The sequence below is a fragment of the Plectropomus leopardus genome, chromosome 17, assembly GCF_026936395.1.
Source record: "Plectropomus leopardus strain MGB_pleo_1.0 chromosome 17, ASM2693639v1, whole genome shotgun sequence".
Lineage (NCBI taxonomy): Eukaryota > Metazoa > Chordata > Actinopteri > Perciformes > Serranidae > Plectropomus > Plectropomus leopardus.
This window is the reverse complement of record NC_142192.1, coordinates 24,483,216-24,499,844: the sequence shown is the minus strand read 5'-3', so window position 1 is coordinate 24,499,844 and position 16,629 is coordinate 24,483,216. Positions and strand designations below refer to the sequence as shown.

At 41.1% G+C, this 16,629-nt stretch overlaps 2 protein-coding genes across 7 annotated transcripts in view; both read left to right on the top strand.

Moving 5' to 3' along the window:
• Positions 1–6,906, top strand: part of LOC148186666 (uncharacterized) — a 35,994-nt gene extending 29,088 nt beyond the window's left edge. For 3 of the 5 annotated variants that reach the window (XR_015779436.1, XM_088090253.1, XM_088090252.1), the window contains one exon: positions 1,768–2,573. Coding sequence is in view for 2 of the 5 variants with exons in the window: in XM_088090253.1 (XP_087946379.1) it covers positions 1,768–1,814 (47 nt within the window). In the remaining 3 variants the exon portion in view is untranslated. Of the gene's footprint in view, positions 1–1,767; positions 2,574–5,743 lie in introns of those variants that run through there. The other 2 variants (XR_015779434.1, XR_015779435.1) reach the window with 2 other exon arrangements.
• Positions 6,907–9,213: 2,307 nt separating this feature from the next.
• Positions 9,214–16,629, top strand: part of ext1b (exostosin glycosyltransferase 1b) — a 186,871-nt gene continuing 179,455 nt past the window's right edge. Inside the window, exon 1 of one of the 2 annotated variants that reach the window (XM_088090801.1) lies at positions 9,214–11,114. In XM_088090801.1, the coding sequence (XP_087946927.1) occupies positions 10,174–11,114 (941 nt within the window). In that variant the 5' untranslated portion in view covers positions 9,214–10,173. The remainder of the gene's footprint in view (positions 11,115–16,629) is intronic. The other variant, XM_042506855.2, reaches the window with a different exon arrangement.

Below are 16,629 nucleotides of genomic sequence, written 5' to 3'. Positions count from 1 at the left end.
AAAGGTCACTTTAAATAAATAAAGAATGGTGAAGATCACTAGGCATCCCACACACGGAGTGAGCAGCACTTTGAAAGGATAGCCAAGGCTACACCATTTAGCATTCAGTAGCCTGAAGCAATCCGTGAGGCTGGCAGTCTGAGAACACCAGGTCCAGATTGGCTCCCACTCACTTGCCACAGCTACATCAGTCACATTGCTCTTTTAGCTAAACTTGTGGTCTGTTTTGTCACCGCACTGTTTCCTGTTGTCTGCTATGACACGAGACAACTGTATGGAATTAATTCATTGCCGCAGGTTGAGGCCGGGCCAGTGTTTTGACCAGCATTTTATTACAATATGTTCATATTTCTGCCTCACTCTATCTTTCTGCTTTATGCTGCATTCACATGGAGACAGGCAGACGGTAGACGGCAGGCAGACAACACCATCTAGACGGCATCAGGAAAACAAACAAACAGTCCAATGCAATGGCAAGTTGGCAAAATGAAACATGCATGGTGATATGTTGCTATAGTGATGCTGTTTTGTTGACAGCAACAGCCTACAAGTCATTTTCAATGGAAGCTGTTGACATGAAGCTACAAACTGGCACTGACACTTGTTGCTGCACGCAGGTGTGATGCATCAAAAATCAAAGTTGGGCTGGCCTCATCGGGTGTGTTGTCCGCCGTTGAAAAGACAGACACCTTCTGGACAGCATGAGAAAAACAAAAAAACAGACCAACACATGGCAGGAAGGTAAAACAAAACACATAAGTATATGTTACCATGGTGATAATGTATTGTTTACAAAAAATGGCATAAAAATTATTAAGAAAAAATATTTTGTGTTTATTGTTTCATGTAATTCTACTAATGTCCAGTACTTGTGTGAAGGATGGCATAAAGTTATACTATTTAAACTTTGCATGGCAGTACTGTCTACCTTTAACGTTGCTGGCATTCCCTGCCAGCCATATCTACCATGCCTTAACTTTACCGCCCTGCTCTTGTCTACTAAAATGTCATCTGCCTTATTTCATGTGAGTGCAAAGACGGACAACACCGTAGCTGCACAGAAAAAAAAAATATTATTGAAAATAAGTGTATTATTTTATGTAACTATTCTAGTAATGTCGAGTAATCTTTCAAAGTGCACATTTTCTCACTGTTTGAAGAAGCTATTCAACATCTGGTTGTAAAATCCAATGTGGGGGACAGCATAAAATTTCAACTTTGAACATTAATGCCATCCATTATTCTTGTTATTCTCTTTTGGCCTCAACTAATTTTACTAAGCTGCTCTTATCCACTAAAATGAAATCCAGTTTGCCATCTACCAACTGCCTGATTCCATGTGAACGCAGCATTGCCCTCTCGAGTTTTGCAGGATTTAGCTCTGGGAAACAGCAACTCGGGTGACAAGAGTAAAAAGTGGACATGATCACTTGAAACCTTTGTGTTATTTTCTGAATCTTCCAAACAAAACAGTATTGTCAGGAAGGAAGGGAGCACACTCCCAGTGAGACCGTGCCGGCGAGATTACACACTACATCTGTGGAACTCTATTCTCAGGTTTTAGGAGGAACTTCACAAGCCTTTAAAAAGTAAACTCAATTGGATTTGCGACTCATTCACACATACACAACAAAATACAATCTCAAGTGCATGACCAAGCCAGGTGCATGGACCCAAACACACACAGCACCCCGGAGGTGCAGTATTTTTGAGCACGAGTGTCTGTGCACACCTTGATACACACACACATGCCCTTTGTGTTTGCAGGAGCCAAGCTTGTTACATCATCCAGAGGGGAGTTTATCAGCGGCTGATCAGCAGAAGCCTGAAGACTCTCAAAGGCTGTTTTGTCTTCCTCTTGCCTGAAACTCCCTGAACCCACAGATTACCTTCCAGCCATGGGTATTTGTTTACCATGGCCTGAATTTGCAAGTCTTTATCATGGCTGCCTGCGTCACCGAGGGGAAGTGCTTTACGTGTGGTGTGTCAGCGCCAAGAGAAGAAGAAGTGCACAGGTAATCCAAGTCCTTACTTAACCAACTTTTTAATGTGGTTATTCAGTCAGGACTAATAACTATAATAACGACAGTAACATCTTGCAATGGATCTTATTATTTAATTTAAATGTCAAATAGAAGCTACCAACCGCTTGCCAAGTGAGTTTCACCTGACGTCTAAACTCTTGTGTCTTTAAAACTTTATTTAACCTATGAATGACTCAATTCGCTGAAACTACATGATCAATAATAACCAACAGGTAAAAACAGATCAGGGATTTTCTGCTTCATAGAGACTCATTGAAAGGTGTACTATGCAGAAATTGTTAGTTACTGTTTGTGAACAGCATTGTCAGCGAAAGTGAAACTTTCATGTTTGCAGTATTTTCCATTTTTTCAATGTGGTCTTAATCCCAACTCTTCAAATACCGACACTTGCTCAGTGGCCCATCAGATATCAACACGCTTAAGCACCTTTTTCTGATGACGTGAAATACATGGAGTGGCGGCACTTTTGGACAGCAACTGCTGTGTTATGAAGAGCAAAGAAGTCTACATAGTTTGGGTGGGTGGGTCAAAAAACTTTCACCTGGGAGAAATGTACAAGAGTATGTTTCTTGCGTGAAACTTTTTTGTTTTGGTTATTTTCTCTGCACTGTGTATGAAATTTCTGTAGCTTTAGCTTGGCTGTGTGCTGCATACGGTCTGGCAACAAGCAAATGACTGAAAACTGTATTTTACTATATTGCAACAGTACTTTCTGTGTTATACTAAATCGACAATAGACATAAAAAAACAACTCACTATTGTTGCACTGCAAAGTAGCCACAAAGTCTGTGCCACTTATTTATCACCATGACATTCAAGTCACAACGCAAAGCATCCAATAACAAAAAAAGTAGTTTTGAAGATTTGTCCAGAATCCTCAAAGACTGCCCGAACCACCTGGAGAAAAACATACTCTGTCTGGTGCATGAAAACAGATGGATTTTGTAATAAGCAGCCATAAATTACATATGTCGTTACTCTTTTTTTGAAACACAAGCCAAATGTTAGTATGTTATTTTGAATGACAACATATGAGATTAAAAATAATCATTTTAAAATGTATTTATTTAATTCATGTTATACAAGTTGTGCAAGTAAACATGTTATGTCCAACTACCCTTTCTGTTTGGAATAATAATAAGGAATTTTTATTTATACAGCACTTTTCAAAACAGCATATAGGAAGAGGCTCAATCTAGGAGAGTGGTTAAAAATCTTTTTTTACTGCACAACAGACAGAATATTTTTTTTCATCCAGATGGTTAAAAGAGTCTTTGAGGAGTCTGGAAATACCTTCAAAACAGCGGTAAGTGTTGTCAGACGACCTTCTGGGTTTTTCAAAGCTCGCCGAGAATTTATTTCTCTGAAAATGTAATGCTCAGCTCTGTGACTTAAATTTAATGGTAATACATGAGAGGCTCAAACTGGGGCAATATCAAAGCAAGATATAAACTTAAGTCATCTGGCTGAATCTTTTCTTATTTCAACTTTAACTTTTCACGTCGGCACTGGGAAATATTTCGAAAAAACTTTGAACTTTTAACATTGCAGGTGCCAAAAATTGAATTTACTGGTGTATTGCCAGTTTTTAATAGCTTTATATCAAAGAAAACGAATGATCCATTTGGAAGGAGTATTTACTTTTTTTTCGTGCATGTAAGAATTTGTGCATTTACTTAACTTCCTCTATGAAATGAACATAGCCTTGCTGACACCAGGATTTTATTTAAGCAAAAATAAGAAACTACAGTTTGCTATTCTCTAATTAAAGCCCACTGTTTCATTCATTAAAAATGTGTATTTTACATAACAATCTTGCCTAGTCCAGCTTTCAACATTCAGCTAGCGAGGAATTCTCATCTTCCTATATCTCAGACCTGCTACAGTCCTGTGAAGCAGCGAGACCAAAGTGTGATTGAAGAGGGGAATTTTTCTGGGGTGGAAATATTAGAAGTGTACACAAGAAAGGATGAAGGACTGTAGCGAGGCGAAGCTCACTGGAATGACTCCCAGTCCTTACCGCTGTCATGCAGAGACCACACAGCTCCAAAATGTTCCAAAGCAGTGTGGATACACAGGGGATAAACTGAGGGTATATGGAGCCTTTGATGGTGCAGCAGTTAACGCTGCAGTCTCTGCTCCAGGTCCACTGTGGCTCTGCTTCTCACCTGCAATCAGTAAATGCTTAATGGTGTGAACACTCTGCAATACATTAACAAGACGCAAGCATTTTTTTTTCCTTTCAGGAGAACAACTGAAGATTACACTGTCTTCTCTGGTTAACACAACTCTGGTTTCAAGTGTCATTTAGCAAACATACATTATTCCCATCAGAGTTGCAAGCAATTAAGAGGAAGTCCCCCAGGCAAAAACAACAACAAGATACTCAAAAGAGAGGGGAAGCTGTTGTACGTTTGCCAGTTGTGTGGCTTTTCCATCAGACTGCAGAGTTAAAGTTATACTTTTTTTAATTTTTGATTGCTGTTTATAAACAATATCACCAGCAAAAGTGAATATCTATCCCAGATTCACTCTCATTTGCTATATTTGCAGGGTTTTTTGTGCTCTGTGTCCACGATTTTTGTAGCTTCCTCTTTGGTTGCAGGCTGCTTGTGGTCTGGCTCCTTGTTGCTACTATTTTTATTAAGTCCAGGGGTTACCTGTGATCAGGGACGACCCAAACCAACCCAGTCTGCGGGATCAATATTGACATTGTGCATTTCTGCAAACCACAAATACTATGAGGGTGTCAGATGGAGCTTTACTTCTTTTAATGAGACATGATCTCCCCTAAAATTATGATTTGTGAAACGCAAAATTATGCTGTAATTCGTACATGATAAGGGTGATTCATCACTAATTCACTTTCATAAAGATACTGACATGCATCTTTCTCTCTTATTGTATCATTAACTTCACTAGGTTTATCTCAACGATCAGAAAAAGCAGACTTGTCCCAGTCTGCATGCCAGGTCACCATTATTCATTTCTCTGTTTTGTAGTCAACATACAGATAACCTAAGTGATATGCTAGGTTAGAAAAAGATCAGGTTTTGGCATAAAATACCCACTTTTTGTGATACCATCCTGGCGAAAATATATTAATGGCTCCATTAAAAAACAAAACAGCTTTTTGTGGAACTATCCTAACTGAATAGGCAGTGATGGCTCTGTAAAAAACAACTGCTTTTCATGGAACTATCCAGACAGAAAAGGTAGCCATATCCCTGAAAAAACAAAACCAACAACAACAAAAACACAACAGTTTTCGTGACACTATCCCGACAGGAAACATAACGATGGCGTTGTAAAAAAAAACAACTGCTTTTTGTACTAACCAGGCAGGGAATGCAGCAATGGCTCCATAAAAAACCTCTTCTAATGGCACTACCCTGCTGGAAATGCAGGGGTCTCTGTTAAAAATAATCACTTTTTGAGGCACTTTGCCAGAACATGGCAAAATAAGAAGAAAATATGGAAATACAGGCAGAGTCTCTGCAGATAAAAACACTGCGACACACTTCTACTGAGTCATAAATGATGATTGATGATGATTTGTATCAGTTCAGACATTGCTTTTAAGAAAATCCTGCAATATGTTTGTATTTAAAAAACAAATGAGAAAAAAGGTAAGGATACTAGAACCTGTTAAAAAATAGAAATAGACAGAGAATTCAGGGTACGTATTTTTCTTGCAGTCCACAAAACTTTCTCACACGGACTTTTTGACATTGGATTAAGCAGAACAACCACTAAGACAGGAGCAGCCCTCTGGAACAGCACCCAGGCCTCTTCATCACCAGCATATTCCGACGATGAGCGCTGGCCAACCACAGGATCCTGGCCTGTCTCCCAGCCAGCCCTGCTAATTAGTCCCCCTCTTCTGAGCTAATTGGCCGATAAAAAATGAGGATGGCCTCTTCACCCAGCCGGAGTGTTTTGCCACCAAATGGCAGTGAGGAGGATTATGCGGGCTTATGAGGCATGGTGACACTCAGCGAGAGCCACTCCTCTGCTATTAATTTCCTTGTCAAGGGGGTCGCCTCTGTCGTGATAGTTTGGTTTCTTGGTTGATACAAGAAAACTTTAGTTCGAGGTTAACTTCCGACAAGTTGTTCTCATGAAAATGCCATCATATCTTAAGTGTAGTTTATGGTACCAATTAACAGTGAGATCATTAATTTGAGCAGATGCTGAGTTCTGTAGGCGGTATCAGTGTTACAACATGTTACTGGCAGATTGCACAGGGCTTATCTTACTTTTGTGGCTTTTAATTTCTTTGCACTGTCGGGACTGTGGGTTAGTGATTCTACGTTCCCATGAAAAGATGTCTGACAGCAGACCTGGCGAAGTAAAAATTTTTTTTAAAAAAACAACTTCGATGTGGCATCATGGTAGTGGAGACACAGAACTGTTTGACTGTAACGTCTCAGGTGTGTTTCGAACGGTGGACCTTTGTTCCATGTTATACCTCTTTTTCTGTCCTCATTTCCTGGCTTTCTCCAAGGGCGTAGCTTTCGTTTTAATATTGTGTGTGTAGGTGTGTGTGTGTGTGTCCTCCAGGAAATAATTTTGACCATCGCACACTTAATTTCTTGCATTCTGGTTTATGCACCAAGTTGTGCTTTTGCTGCAACAATTTATGGATCTGGTTGAAATCAAGACAAATCTATACTATTTGTCTTCATGGCCTATTTGATAGTTTAATGCTTCCCACTTATTTTATTTTTATTTTCTTAATTTTGCTACTCTTTGTCCCAGCTGTTTAGTTCAGTGTTGTACATTAATAAATGTATTGAAAATATTCTTTAAAAAAACATATTTTATTGTGTTTTAAGTGGGCTCTTGGACAGAAATAAAGAATTACCTAAAAATGAATGAATAGATATGGTATGTAATGTGCAACTGAATATAAAAGAAAAAATGCCTAACTTGACTTTTTCACAGAAGGGAGGTAGCAAGGTTGTCTGTTTGTGTGTGTGTGTGTGTGTGTGTGTGTGTGTGTGTAGATAGATAGATAGATAGATAGATAGATAGATAGATAGATAGATAGATAGATAGATAACTATACAGATAGATAGATATTTATATATATACACACATGACCTTCCCTACACCATAAATAACCATATTTCACAGTTTCTGGCTCTGATGAATGGTGTGATTTTGGAGATTTTTAAAGAAAACATTGTGGGTTTGGGGGTTCTGAGAGTATTTAAAATAAATACAAAATATGACATTTTAGAGTTGAATGTCCCTCCCCTAAGGCAAATCAAAAAACATGAATTCCTTCTCAATGTTTACAAAATTATTTGAAGTGCTTAAGTCCCCTGTACTCATTGATGGATTACTGAATGGGTCTACAGGACACTGGCCGAGGGGCCTTAAGAGTAAGGTGGCCCCCTGGCCTTCACCTGCTAAAAGTAAAATGTCAAATCAATACTTCACAACCAGGAAGAGACTCAAAATGACCACAAAGAGACACAAACCTACAAAATATCGACCACAAAGACATGTAAAACCACCAAACGGTCTGTGTGTTTTGCTCCTGTGTAGAGGGGTGGTGGGGCCTCTGCATACTGTGTCCAGGGGCCCGTTGTCTCATAATCCTGTTTGCTCACATTGTACCTTTAGCTGGTTCTTTAAAAGAAGGAAATCAAAAGAATACTTTAATGTGTACTATCTATATTTTTTTGGAACTCACAATTGTTCAGTAGATAGTATGTTATAATAATAATAGTAATAACAAGGGAAAGTACTGCGACACTCAAGAACTTAAATATAGAATAGAAAAATTTACAATAGAAATATGGTAAAGATCATTTAAACAGTACAAAAGCCTAACAAACATGTACAGTGTAGCTGTTTCAGAATAATAAAACTGTGCAATGTTGTGCAGAGATGTACAGAAATGGTCTCTGGTTCATTTTAAAGGGTGAATTAATCAGTTGGCACCTGTCATTGTACGTAGGTGTTTTATTATTTCTATGTTACCGTATAGTCTACTGTGTTTTTAGTATTTTGGTTATTGTTGTCTTTTTCTTGTGCTCCTGGCTTGGTCAGGTCCCTTGGTCCCTTGAAAAAAAGATTGTTGAATATGGGTTAAATAAACATTTTTTAAAAATAGCAGGGCAGGGAATATGCAAAAGTTCACAGTGTAGCAAATATGCAGTGTTTCAAGATAATAGTCCAAGATAATATAACATCAGTTTATAACATTTGAACATGTGATTGTTTATTTAATACCCCTGCTTTTTCTTTTTTTTCCTCACCTATTTATTTGTTCATTCTGTTTTATTTATGTATTTATTTACTGTCCCCTTTCACATGATTGAAAGGTCTTCGTGATCATTTGGTTGTGTATTTTGTTTTGTTGTTTTGTTGTATTTGTTCAAATAAATTAATTTTTTTTAAAAAAAGGGAGAATTACAAAAGAACAACATATTTCTCTTTACAATAAGGCTACAAACCAAAAAAAAGGTTTAAAAAATGATTTAAAAGTTTTTATATTTTTGTGTATGTACATCTGGTAATATTACAAATAACTTAAAAAAGGTAATTACAACAAAAAAACAAAACAAAACAAAACAAAAACAGAAAAAGTAGATGTAAGATGCAGAAAATAAAAGCAGCCATGGCTGCATGGGTAATGGATATTGACTGTGCTTACACTACACTTACACTGCACACTGAGTTAATTTAGTCTGAAGATATTTGCACTGCCACTTTTTCTGCACAACTGTATGATTCCTCCATTGCACATTTTGCACATACATTTTGTGTTCTCTATATTCTACTTTCATTTTATATTTTAATATATTTTTATAATTATTTTTTTTAAATATTAAGTTCTATATTTTTATCTTATCTTATTCTAGTAAAATTATCATTTTTATTTTTCCTCGGTGTTAATTGTTTTGCAACAAAACACCAAGTAAAATTCCTAGTATGTGTAGATGTACTTGGCATTAAAACCCAATTCTGATTCCTATAATACCCATAAATTATGGGTATAAAGCAAAATATTACTTTCTGACTTGACACAATGAGTGCAAACATGTGCCTGACTTCTACCACAGTGTAACTTCTCGTTGTAAATCTCTTTGAGGCTTCTTTGCTCTCTGGATCATCTCCAAACAAACTTCCATAGGTTTACAATTAGATAATTTGCACATGCGGAGCGCTCCGGTTATGAATGGGTGCATTCCCCTAAGTCCCGCCTCTTCCGTTCCCACACGCGGACCAATCAGCGGCGCCGGTGCGCATGGATGGGACGTCACGTCAGCTGCCGTCGTGTCGGGATTGGAATGTTACCGACTAACAATCGGAACAACTGAGCACTCGGTAATTGGACACTAGGATCAAGGAATCCCGTCTTTTTGAACCTTTTCTCCGCCGTTCACCCGGTCTGTTTGCTCTCCTCGTGTCGACCGGAGAACTTGTGCCGCTGCGTGGCTCCCTCCGCCGATGAGCTTTTTATTTTATATCGGCGAGGGTATGAGGGAAGGTTGTAATAAATAAGAAGAGAAATGCAGGGATTCGTCAGGTTACAGTTGCACCGCTGAGCTGCCCCTGCATGCGCTACGACGCTTCTTTACTCCCCGGTTTTTTTGCTCGTCTTCACACGGGACCATGGAGTGATAAACCGGGACGAATTCACCCGGAGGCTTTTGGATCAGAGCGCGGCGGCCACACCGACGCTTTACACTCCCTGGTGCCGACTTTAACAGCCAATTGGGGGTATACCTTTCCGTCTGGGAGAGCCTCGGGAACCCCTGAGAGTTCCCACACGGCTGTCGGACAGTTTCCCATCTGAACAGCCGCTCACAGGCAGCCTGGATGAGGCTGAGAAGAAGCGCCGGCTGCATGTGATTGTGTCCGAGAGGCAGCGCGGAGCTTCACCCGCTGATATGCTGAAACTCTACAGAAGAGGGAGAACGGGACACTACTTTTAAAATCGCCCACATGCACTGGATCAATTGCTGGATTTGGGAACCGATAACGCAGAAGGGGGGCTGGGGATCCGTGGAGGCTGCCGGAGGATGGAGCGGTGGAGCCGCCGGTGGTGAGAGCCTAACTTCGGGCCACTTTGCATTTCTTCTCCCTGAACAACTCGCTCCCAGGACACATGCAGGCCAAAAAACGCTACCTGATCCTGCTCTCCGCCGGTGCATGTCTAGTGCTTCTCTTCTACCTCGCAGGGGTTCAACTTCCAGCGGCGAGCAGGAGCCGGCATGACCGCAGCAGCCGGTACCGGCCCGAGCAGCCCTGGCCTCACTTCTCGGACCCGTTAAACCTCTTCGTGCCGTGGGATCAGAGCGACACCGAGGAGTACAACCTGCACATATCCCCCAGGCAGAAGAGGGACGTCAACACGAGTGTTTACAAAGGCAAACGGTGCCGCATGGATTCATGCTTTGATTTCTCCCTGTGCCACAAAAACGGATTCAAAGTTTATGTTTACCCGCAGCAGAAAGGGGAGAAGATCTCAGAGAGTTACCAGAATATTTTATCGACCATTGAGGGCTCCAGGTTTTACACCTCGGACCCTGGACAGGCGTGTCTGTTCGTCCTGAGTCTGGACACTCTGGATCGGGACCAGCTGTCCCCGCAATACGTCCATAACCTGAAAACCAAGATCCAAAACCTGCCTCTGTGGAACGACGGCAGGAACCACCTCATATTTAACTTGTACTCGGGGACTTGGCCGGACTACACGGAAGATTTGGGCTTTGACATCGGTCAGGCCATGTTGGCCAAAGCCAGCATCAGCACCGAGAACTTCAGGCCCAACTTCGACGTGTCCATCCCTCTCTTCTCCAAGGACCACCCGAGGACCGGCGGGGAGAGGGGGTACCTCAAGTACAACTCCATCCCGCCTTTTAGAAAATACATGCTGGTGTTCAAGGGGAAGCGCTACCTGACAGGTATCGGCTCGGACACCAGGAATGCCTTACATCACGTGCACAACGCGGAGGACGTGGTGCTGCTCACCACCTGCAAGCACGGCAAGGACTGGCAGAAGCACAAGGACGCACGCTGTGACAAGGACAACGCAGAGTATGACAAGTAAGTGCTGAGGGGGTTAATTGGGAGGGAGACGTTTTTGTGCTTAAACATTTACGCACGAAATCATTGCGCGCGGAGCTGTCACCTACATCCAAAACAGAGCGCCAGGCGCGCATCCTTCAGGCGCACAGCGTGTGCTTGTGGAGCCGCTTACACTTTGTCCTTAAGATGTCAAAGTATGTAACATAATGTAAAATCTGATAAGTTCATCTCGCTTAAAACAATCTTGGAAACCAATTGCCTTGAAAAATGAAAGTAAATATAACTATTAGTCTTAATTTGTTTTTACGCTGTTTTGTTAACATGTTTAAGAGCAGAATACAGATATATAGCACAGTAAACTTGGTTTACTTAAGGTGCTAAAAAGATTTATTTAACTAAACTGGTCATATTTAAGTTGCAATGACATTAAATATGACAACATTTTCAGTAAAGATAATAATTACATATGAAGTAAACATTAATTAAGACTAATAATTATATGTACGTACATTTTTCAAGACAACTGGTTTTCCAGATTTTTTTTGTTTTGTAAAATGACCTTGTTAGATTTTACAGTGCAGGCGCACATCCTCCAGAGTATGCGGATACTGTCAAGTTATGCTTACTTTCTTCTAATTCTTAAAAATTAGTTGTATTTACTTAATTTTGTGAAGTTGTTGTATCATAAAAAAGACAAGCTTCATTAAATCAATCTTTTTCACTTCTAGCAACTTAACCCAAGTTTACTGTGCTATATATTCAGAACAGAACTGGCAGATGTCCATCATTGCAAAATCCCCTTTGTCACCATCAACTTTAGTTAGGCTGACTTAGTTTACTGAAGTTATAACGCTTAAAAAAATAATTCCACTTGTCATTTTAAGTGCAACAACTTCGCAAAATTAAGTCAGTACAACACAATTTTAGTAAACTTAACATTTACATACAGTTTTATTTACTTACATTTTTCAAGGCAATCGGTTTCCTCAATTTTTTTATTTAAGTAAGATCAACTTGTCAGATTTTACAGTGTGTTTGTGGAGCCAAGTATACTTTGTCCTTCCTAATTACAAATAGAAATAAACTAGTAGATTAAAATATAAATTGACCACCCCCCTTTTGAAACCTCGACCTATAAATCCCACTCAGAGCTGATAACTGATGACTGAGAGCCTCACAAAGATCTCCAGCTGCAGGTCATAGTTAACCAACCTTTTTATGTCACACTACATGACTGGTTTTTACCCTCCCTGCTCCCTTTCAAGCATGAAGTAAAAGCTCTCCAGCCAGTCTATTAGCTCCCTGGACACCCCCGTCCCCTCCCTCCAATCCCTCCTTTCCTATGAAAGAATTCACCCTCCCTCCACCACCACCTCCACCTTCCAGCTCCCCTCCATGGGAACACTGCAGCCTTCACCAGGATATGCACCAACACGTTTTGATTTGCACCCTGTACTTAGTGCAAATTAAGTGAAAGTCGACGGTGGGTGTCTGTGCTCTGAAATTAGTACCCCTGTTCCGGTGACCTTGTCATGACAAAACGTTGCTTCCCCTTGCTTGTAAACGTGCATGCAGTTAAGTTTATGTACGCAGTGTCGCGGAACAAGTTTGGTTGAAATACGCAGCAGTTTAGTGCGAATAAATCAGTCAGAATGGGTTAATTATCACTTTCATTTTCCAGGAGTTAGTGCCATCTTTCCCACTTAGCCCCCAGGGACAGCTGATTACCTCTAATTTCGGAGGTCTCCCTTTTGTCATGGTGGTAATTAATGCTTCCCCCTTTGGGATCAACAGCTGTACATGAATGCTTAGCGTGTTTTAATATAGAAGGCGGTGTTTGTGTGATGTTTTCTTAGCTGGATTACGCACTGAACTCAGCTGACAGGTTCACTTCTGTGTGAGTGACATTGGTTTGATCTGCATTCACCAACCTGTGGATCGCAGGCCTTCTCTAAAGCCGGGATAAACTCAGGCATGTGATAACAGCACTTGTCGACATTGTTCCTGAGTGGGTGTGTGTGTACCTATACACACGGCATGTCAAGCTTAAAGGGACGATATGGAAAGTTAACTTTTTTTCCAATCAATCAGAAAGGCAGAGAAAGGAGCTTTCAGGGAGATAAGAGATTTTTAACCAAACACACGTTGGGTCGAGGGAGGAAGTGACTCCTTGAACTTGAAATGAACCTCCTCACAGACCGATAATGCAAGAAAAGGGAGCTCTAACAAAACTTTACAAGTATGCACTTGTCTATCAATTCGTCATCCTTTTTTTCCGCCTCCCTGGACGCCTTGGGCTCGGTGTCACCTGGAGAAATATGTCCTCCATTATCTGACATTCCAGTCGTCTCTGGACGGCCCACCTCTGCTCCGCTCCGCTCACGGCTTTGCCTCCCGATGGATCGGGCCTTGTTTTCCCAGAGGTCTCCGGGAACATCCGAGCACCATACTCAGCTGACTGACATAGCAGTGAGTTCAGGGAGCGTTCAGTGCCCACTCTTTCCACTGTAGTGTGTTTCATGGGTGATTTATTTAGATCAATATTGAGCCTGTTAGTCATTTCATTTCCAGCATCGATGCTGCATTTGATTTCTGTCCCCGCTTAAAATCAATGAATCCAATTTCACTTTTACACAACAGTATTTAGCATGCAGTTAAACTCACTCTATTTTCTGAACCATTTTTAGTTTCTTGTGTGTCTTTTTAGAATTGATTTTGCTGGTTTAAACCTGTGCTTAAAGAGATACTTTGCCGATTTTCAACCGGCTTTGTATCAAAACAATGTGGGTAGTATGTGTGTTAAACTGTGATAGACTTTCTTCTATCGAACCGGTGCCTGGATACCCATTCTCTCCCCATTGAAACTTCTCCAAATTATGTAAATTACAACATTTGGAGGAGTTTTGTTGACTCTTGAGGCTGTTGTGCGAACTATAGACTGTCCTTCTGCATTTTTGTTACCCGCCAGCCGCCACAAAGAGTACACAGATGATCAAGAAAGTTACCTGCCCTTTCTAACTTTCTGTCAAACACAGACCAAAATCCTATCGAACTGTAAAACCAGGCAGTGCTGATTGAATATAAATCAAGGTTATGTTGCTGAACTGTCTATTTCTCGCCTGAAATCTTCTCAGAAACGTATTTTAATGCCGTTTCGAGAGTTGGCAAGGGTTGGTAAACAGAAAATGGGCGCCAGACTGCTTCCGGCATTCTGAAATCCAAGGTCGAAAAAACTATGCTCAAACGGTAAAACTAAGCAGCGCTGATCAAATATTAACCAAGATTCTGTTACTGCGTTGCCTAGTTCTTGCCTCAAATATTTCCAGAAACATGTTTGACACTGCCATCGTTTCACATGGACCATTCCACGTTATGGCACCCACCACCAGGAGTGTTAATCGCTCAGCTTTAAAGCAAAAAGCACTTTATTTCTATGTTTTCTCTGGTCATGTAGCACCAATCTGAAAAGCATTTGCTTCTTTCCACTGCAGAGACGGCCTAGTTGTATTTGAGTGCATTCTTTATATCGGTGAAATGCTTCTTTTAGTTGCTAGCCTGCTTTGACATCTGGCATCAGAGTGCAACTAATAAATTTAAAGCATTTTTTCCCTGTTATGATTTAGCAGCCTGTTTAGATTTAATCAAACTGATGCCTTTCATTTTAATCTAATTTAAACCCCTTTGGGTGCCAGCCCACGCTCAGCAAAAACCCTGACGTAGCTCTCAGGTAAATGGATCTATATATGTGGCCGGCAGGGACTTAGCGCTCGTATCCACAGGCTGAGGGGCGGACAGGCGATGCCTTGCGGGGACGCTGTGGTGCAGACTCAGGAATGCACACACGTGTCAGAGCAGCTGTTAGCGGTTGAGGAGGGAGCACTGCCAAGGCAGGCCGGCTGGCTGTACAGTATGTGTACATACCTGGATGCTCTTTGAACGCAGCCCGACACATAAACAGAAAACGGCAGGCTCTGGTCTTAACTGCTCGGTTGTTTGCAGCCAATATGCACGCACAAACACACCCACACATACACATATCTAAGCATACATGCTGCCATGGCTGCGGCTGCAGAGCTGAGCTATATCCAGGCTCATCTTTGCCTCCTGACCTTTGACCTCGTTGCTCCCAGAGGAATGCGGCTCTGCAGAGGAATGCAGCAGCAGGAGGGCAGACTGGGAACCGGCATATAGGTGCTTGAACCGGCTCCCACCCACACACACACCGTGCACAAATGCACCACGCTCCGCACATTTATTCAATTGATTTTCTTAGCTGCAATAGCTTTCAATTGGAGTCACTCTGGTCCACTTCCATGGCCAAGCGCTGATGAAAGGGCCCATTCACTGCTACATTATCCACTGAGTTTTCAGAGCTGCTGACAATGATCCTGGGAGAGGACAGTGAAAGGCTATTACGGGCTCGACAATTGAAAAATTTCACGTTAGGCGGGACTTTGCTGTAATGCCATGCCTTGTGGTGACTAAACTGCCTCAGGTGACATACTCCTACCTCTATAAGCAATATTTTCTGTTTTCAACTTTGTAATTTCAGTTGTGGGAAATGAAGTTATCATTTCTTTTGAACAGTGAGTCACTTTTTGGGGCCCAGTACTTCCTGTTTCATTAATGAATCACTTCAGGCATGGACTGTTCTTTGAATTATGTCACCTACCTGTCATTCTGATTTGCCCCTTCCTCTATATTTCTCCATGTTTCTCTTTATGGCATACCTGAAGGGAAAGATTTTTTTGAAGTGGGGTTGTGTGAGGTACTTACCCATAGACAGTATATTACATACAGTAGATGTCAGTAAGCACCCTCAATTTGGAGAAGCAGGTTGGAGTCTGACATAAAAGTTTAGCAATCTACTGCTGTGGAGGGGTCAGCAACAAATCAGATTTTAGCCAGAATATTTTATCTGTTTTACCTTAATGTCAGACAGCAATTTTAAATGTGAAGATGATCTGTTTATTGCTCTCTTCAAAGCCAGACTCGATTAATAAAAACGGTGATTTAACAGTGCTGAACACAGGAGCTGCTGGTCTTCCGCTGCCGTGATCAGTTATTTTCTGTGTCTTTGTGTGACTTTGGCATTTAACCCTTTAGAACCTGGAGCGACATCAGTTTTGTTGACGCCTCTCAGACATTTAAACCTCTGGGACCTGAGAAAATTGTTTTGATTTCTTTTGAAAATATGGGAAAAAGGCAACGAGCAACTCGGCAAGAAATGTCCCACAAATTGCAAAAAAAATCTGTCAAAGGTGATGAGAATTTTGACTCGAAAATTAGATGCGGGGAGATTGTTCGATTTTTTCTTTTTTGACTCCAGCCTGCTTCTCCAAATTTGTGGTGTGCCACTTGACATCTACTGTATGTAAATACACTGACTATGGATAAGTACTTCACACAACCCTACTTCAAAAAATCTGAACTATCCTTTTAAGTCGTATACGTAGCCCAATATTAAATCAGGAATGTGAGTGTTGTAAGAGCCCCCTATACCACCGGCAAGCAGATTATTCTGCACAAAAAT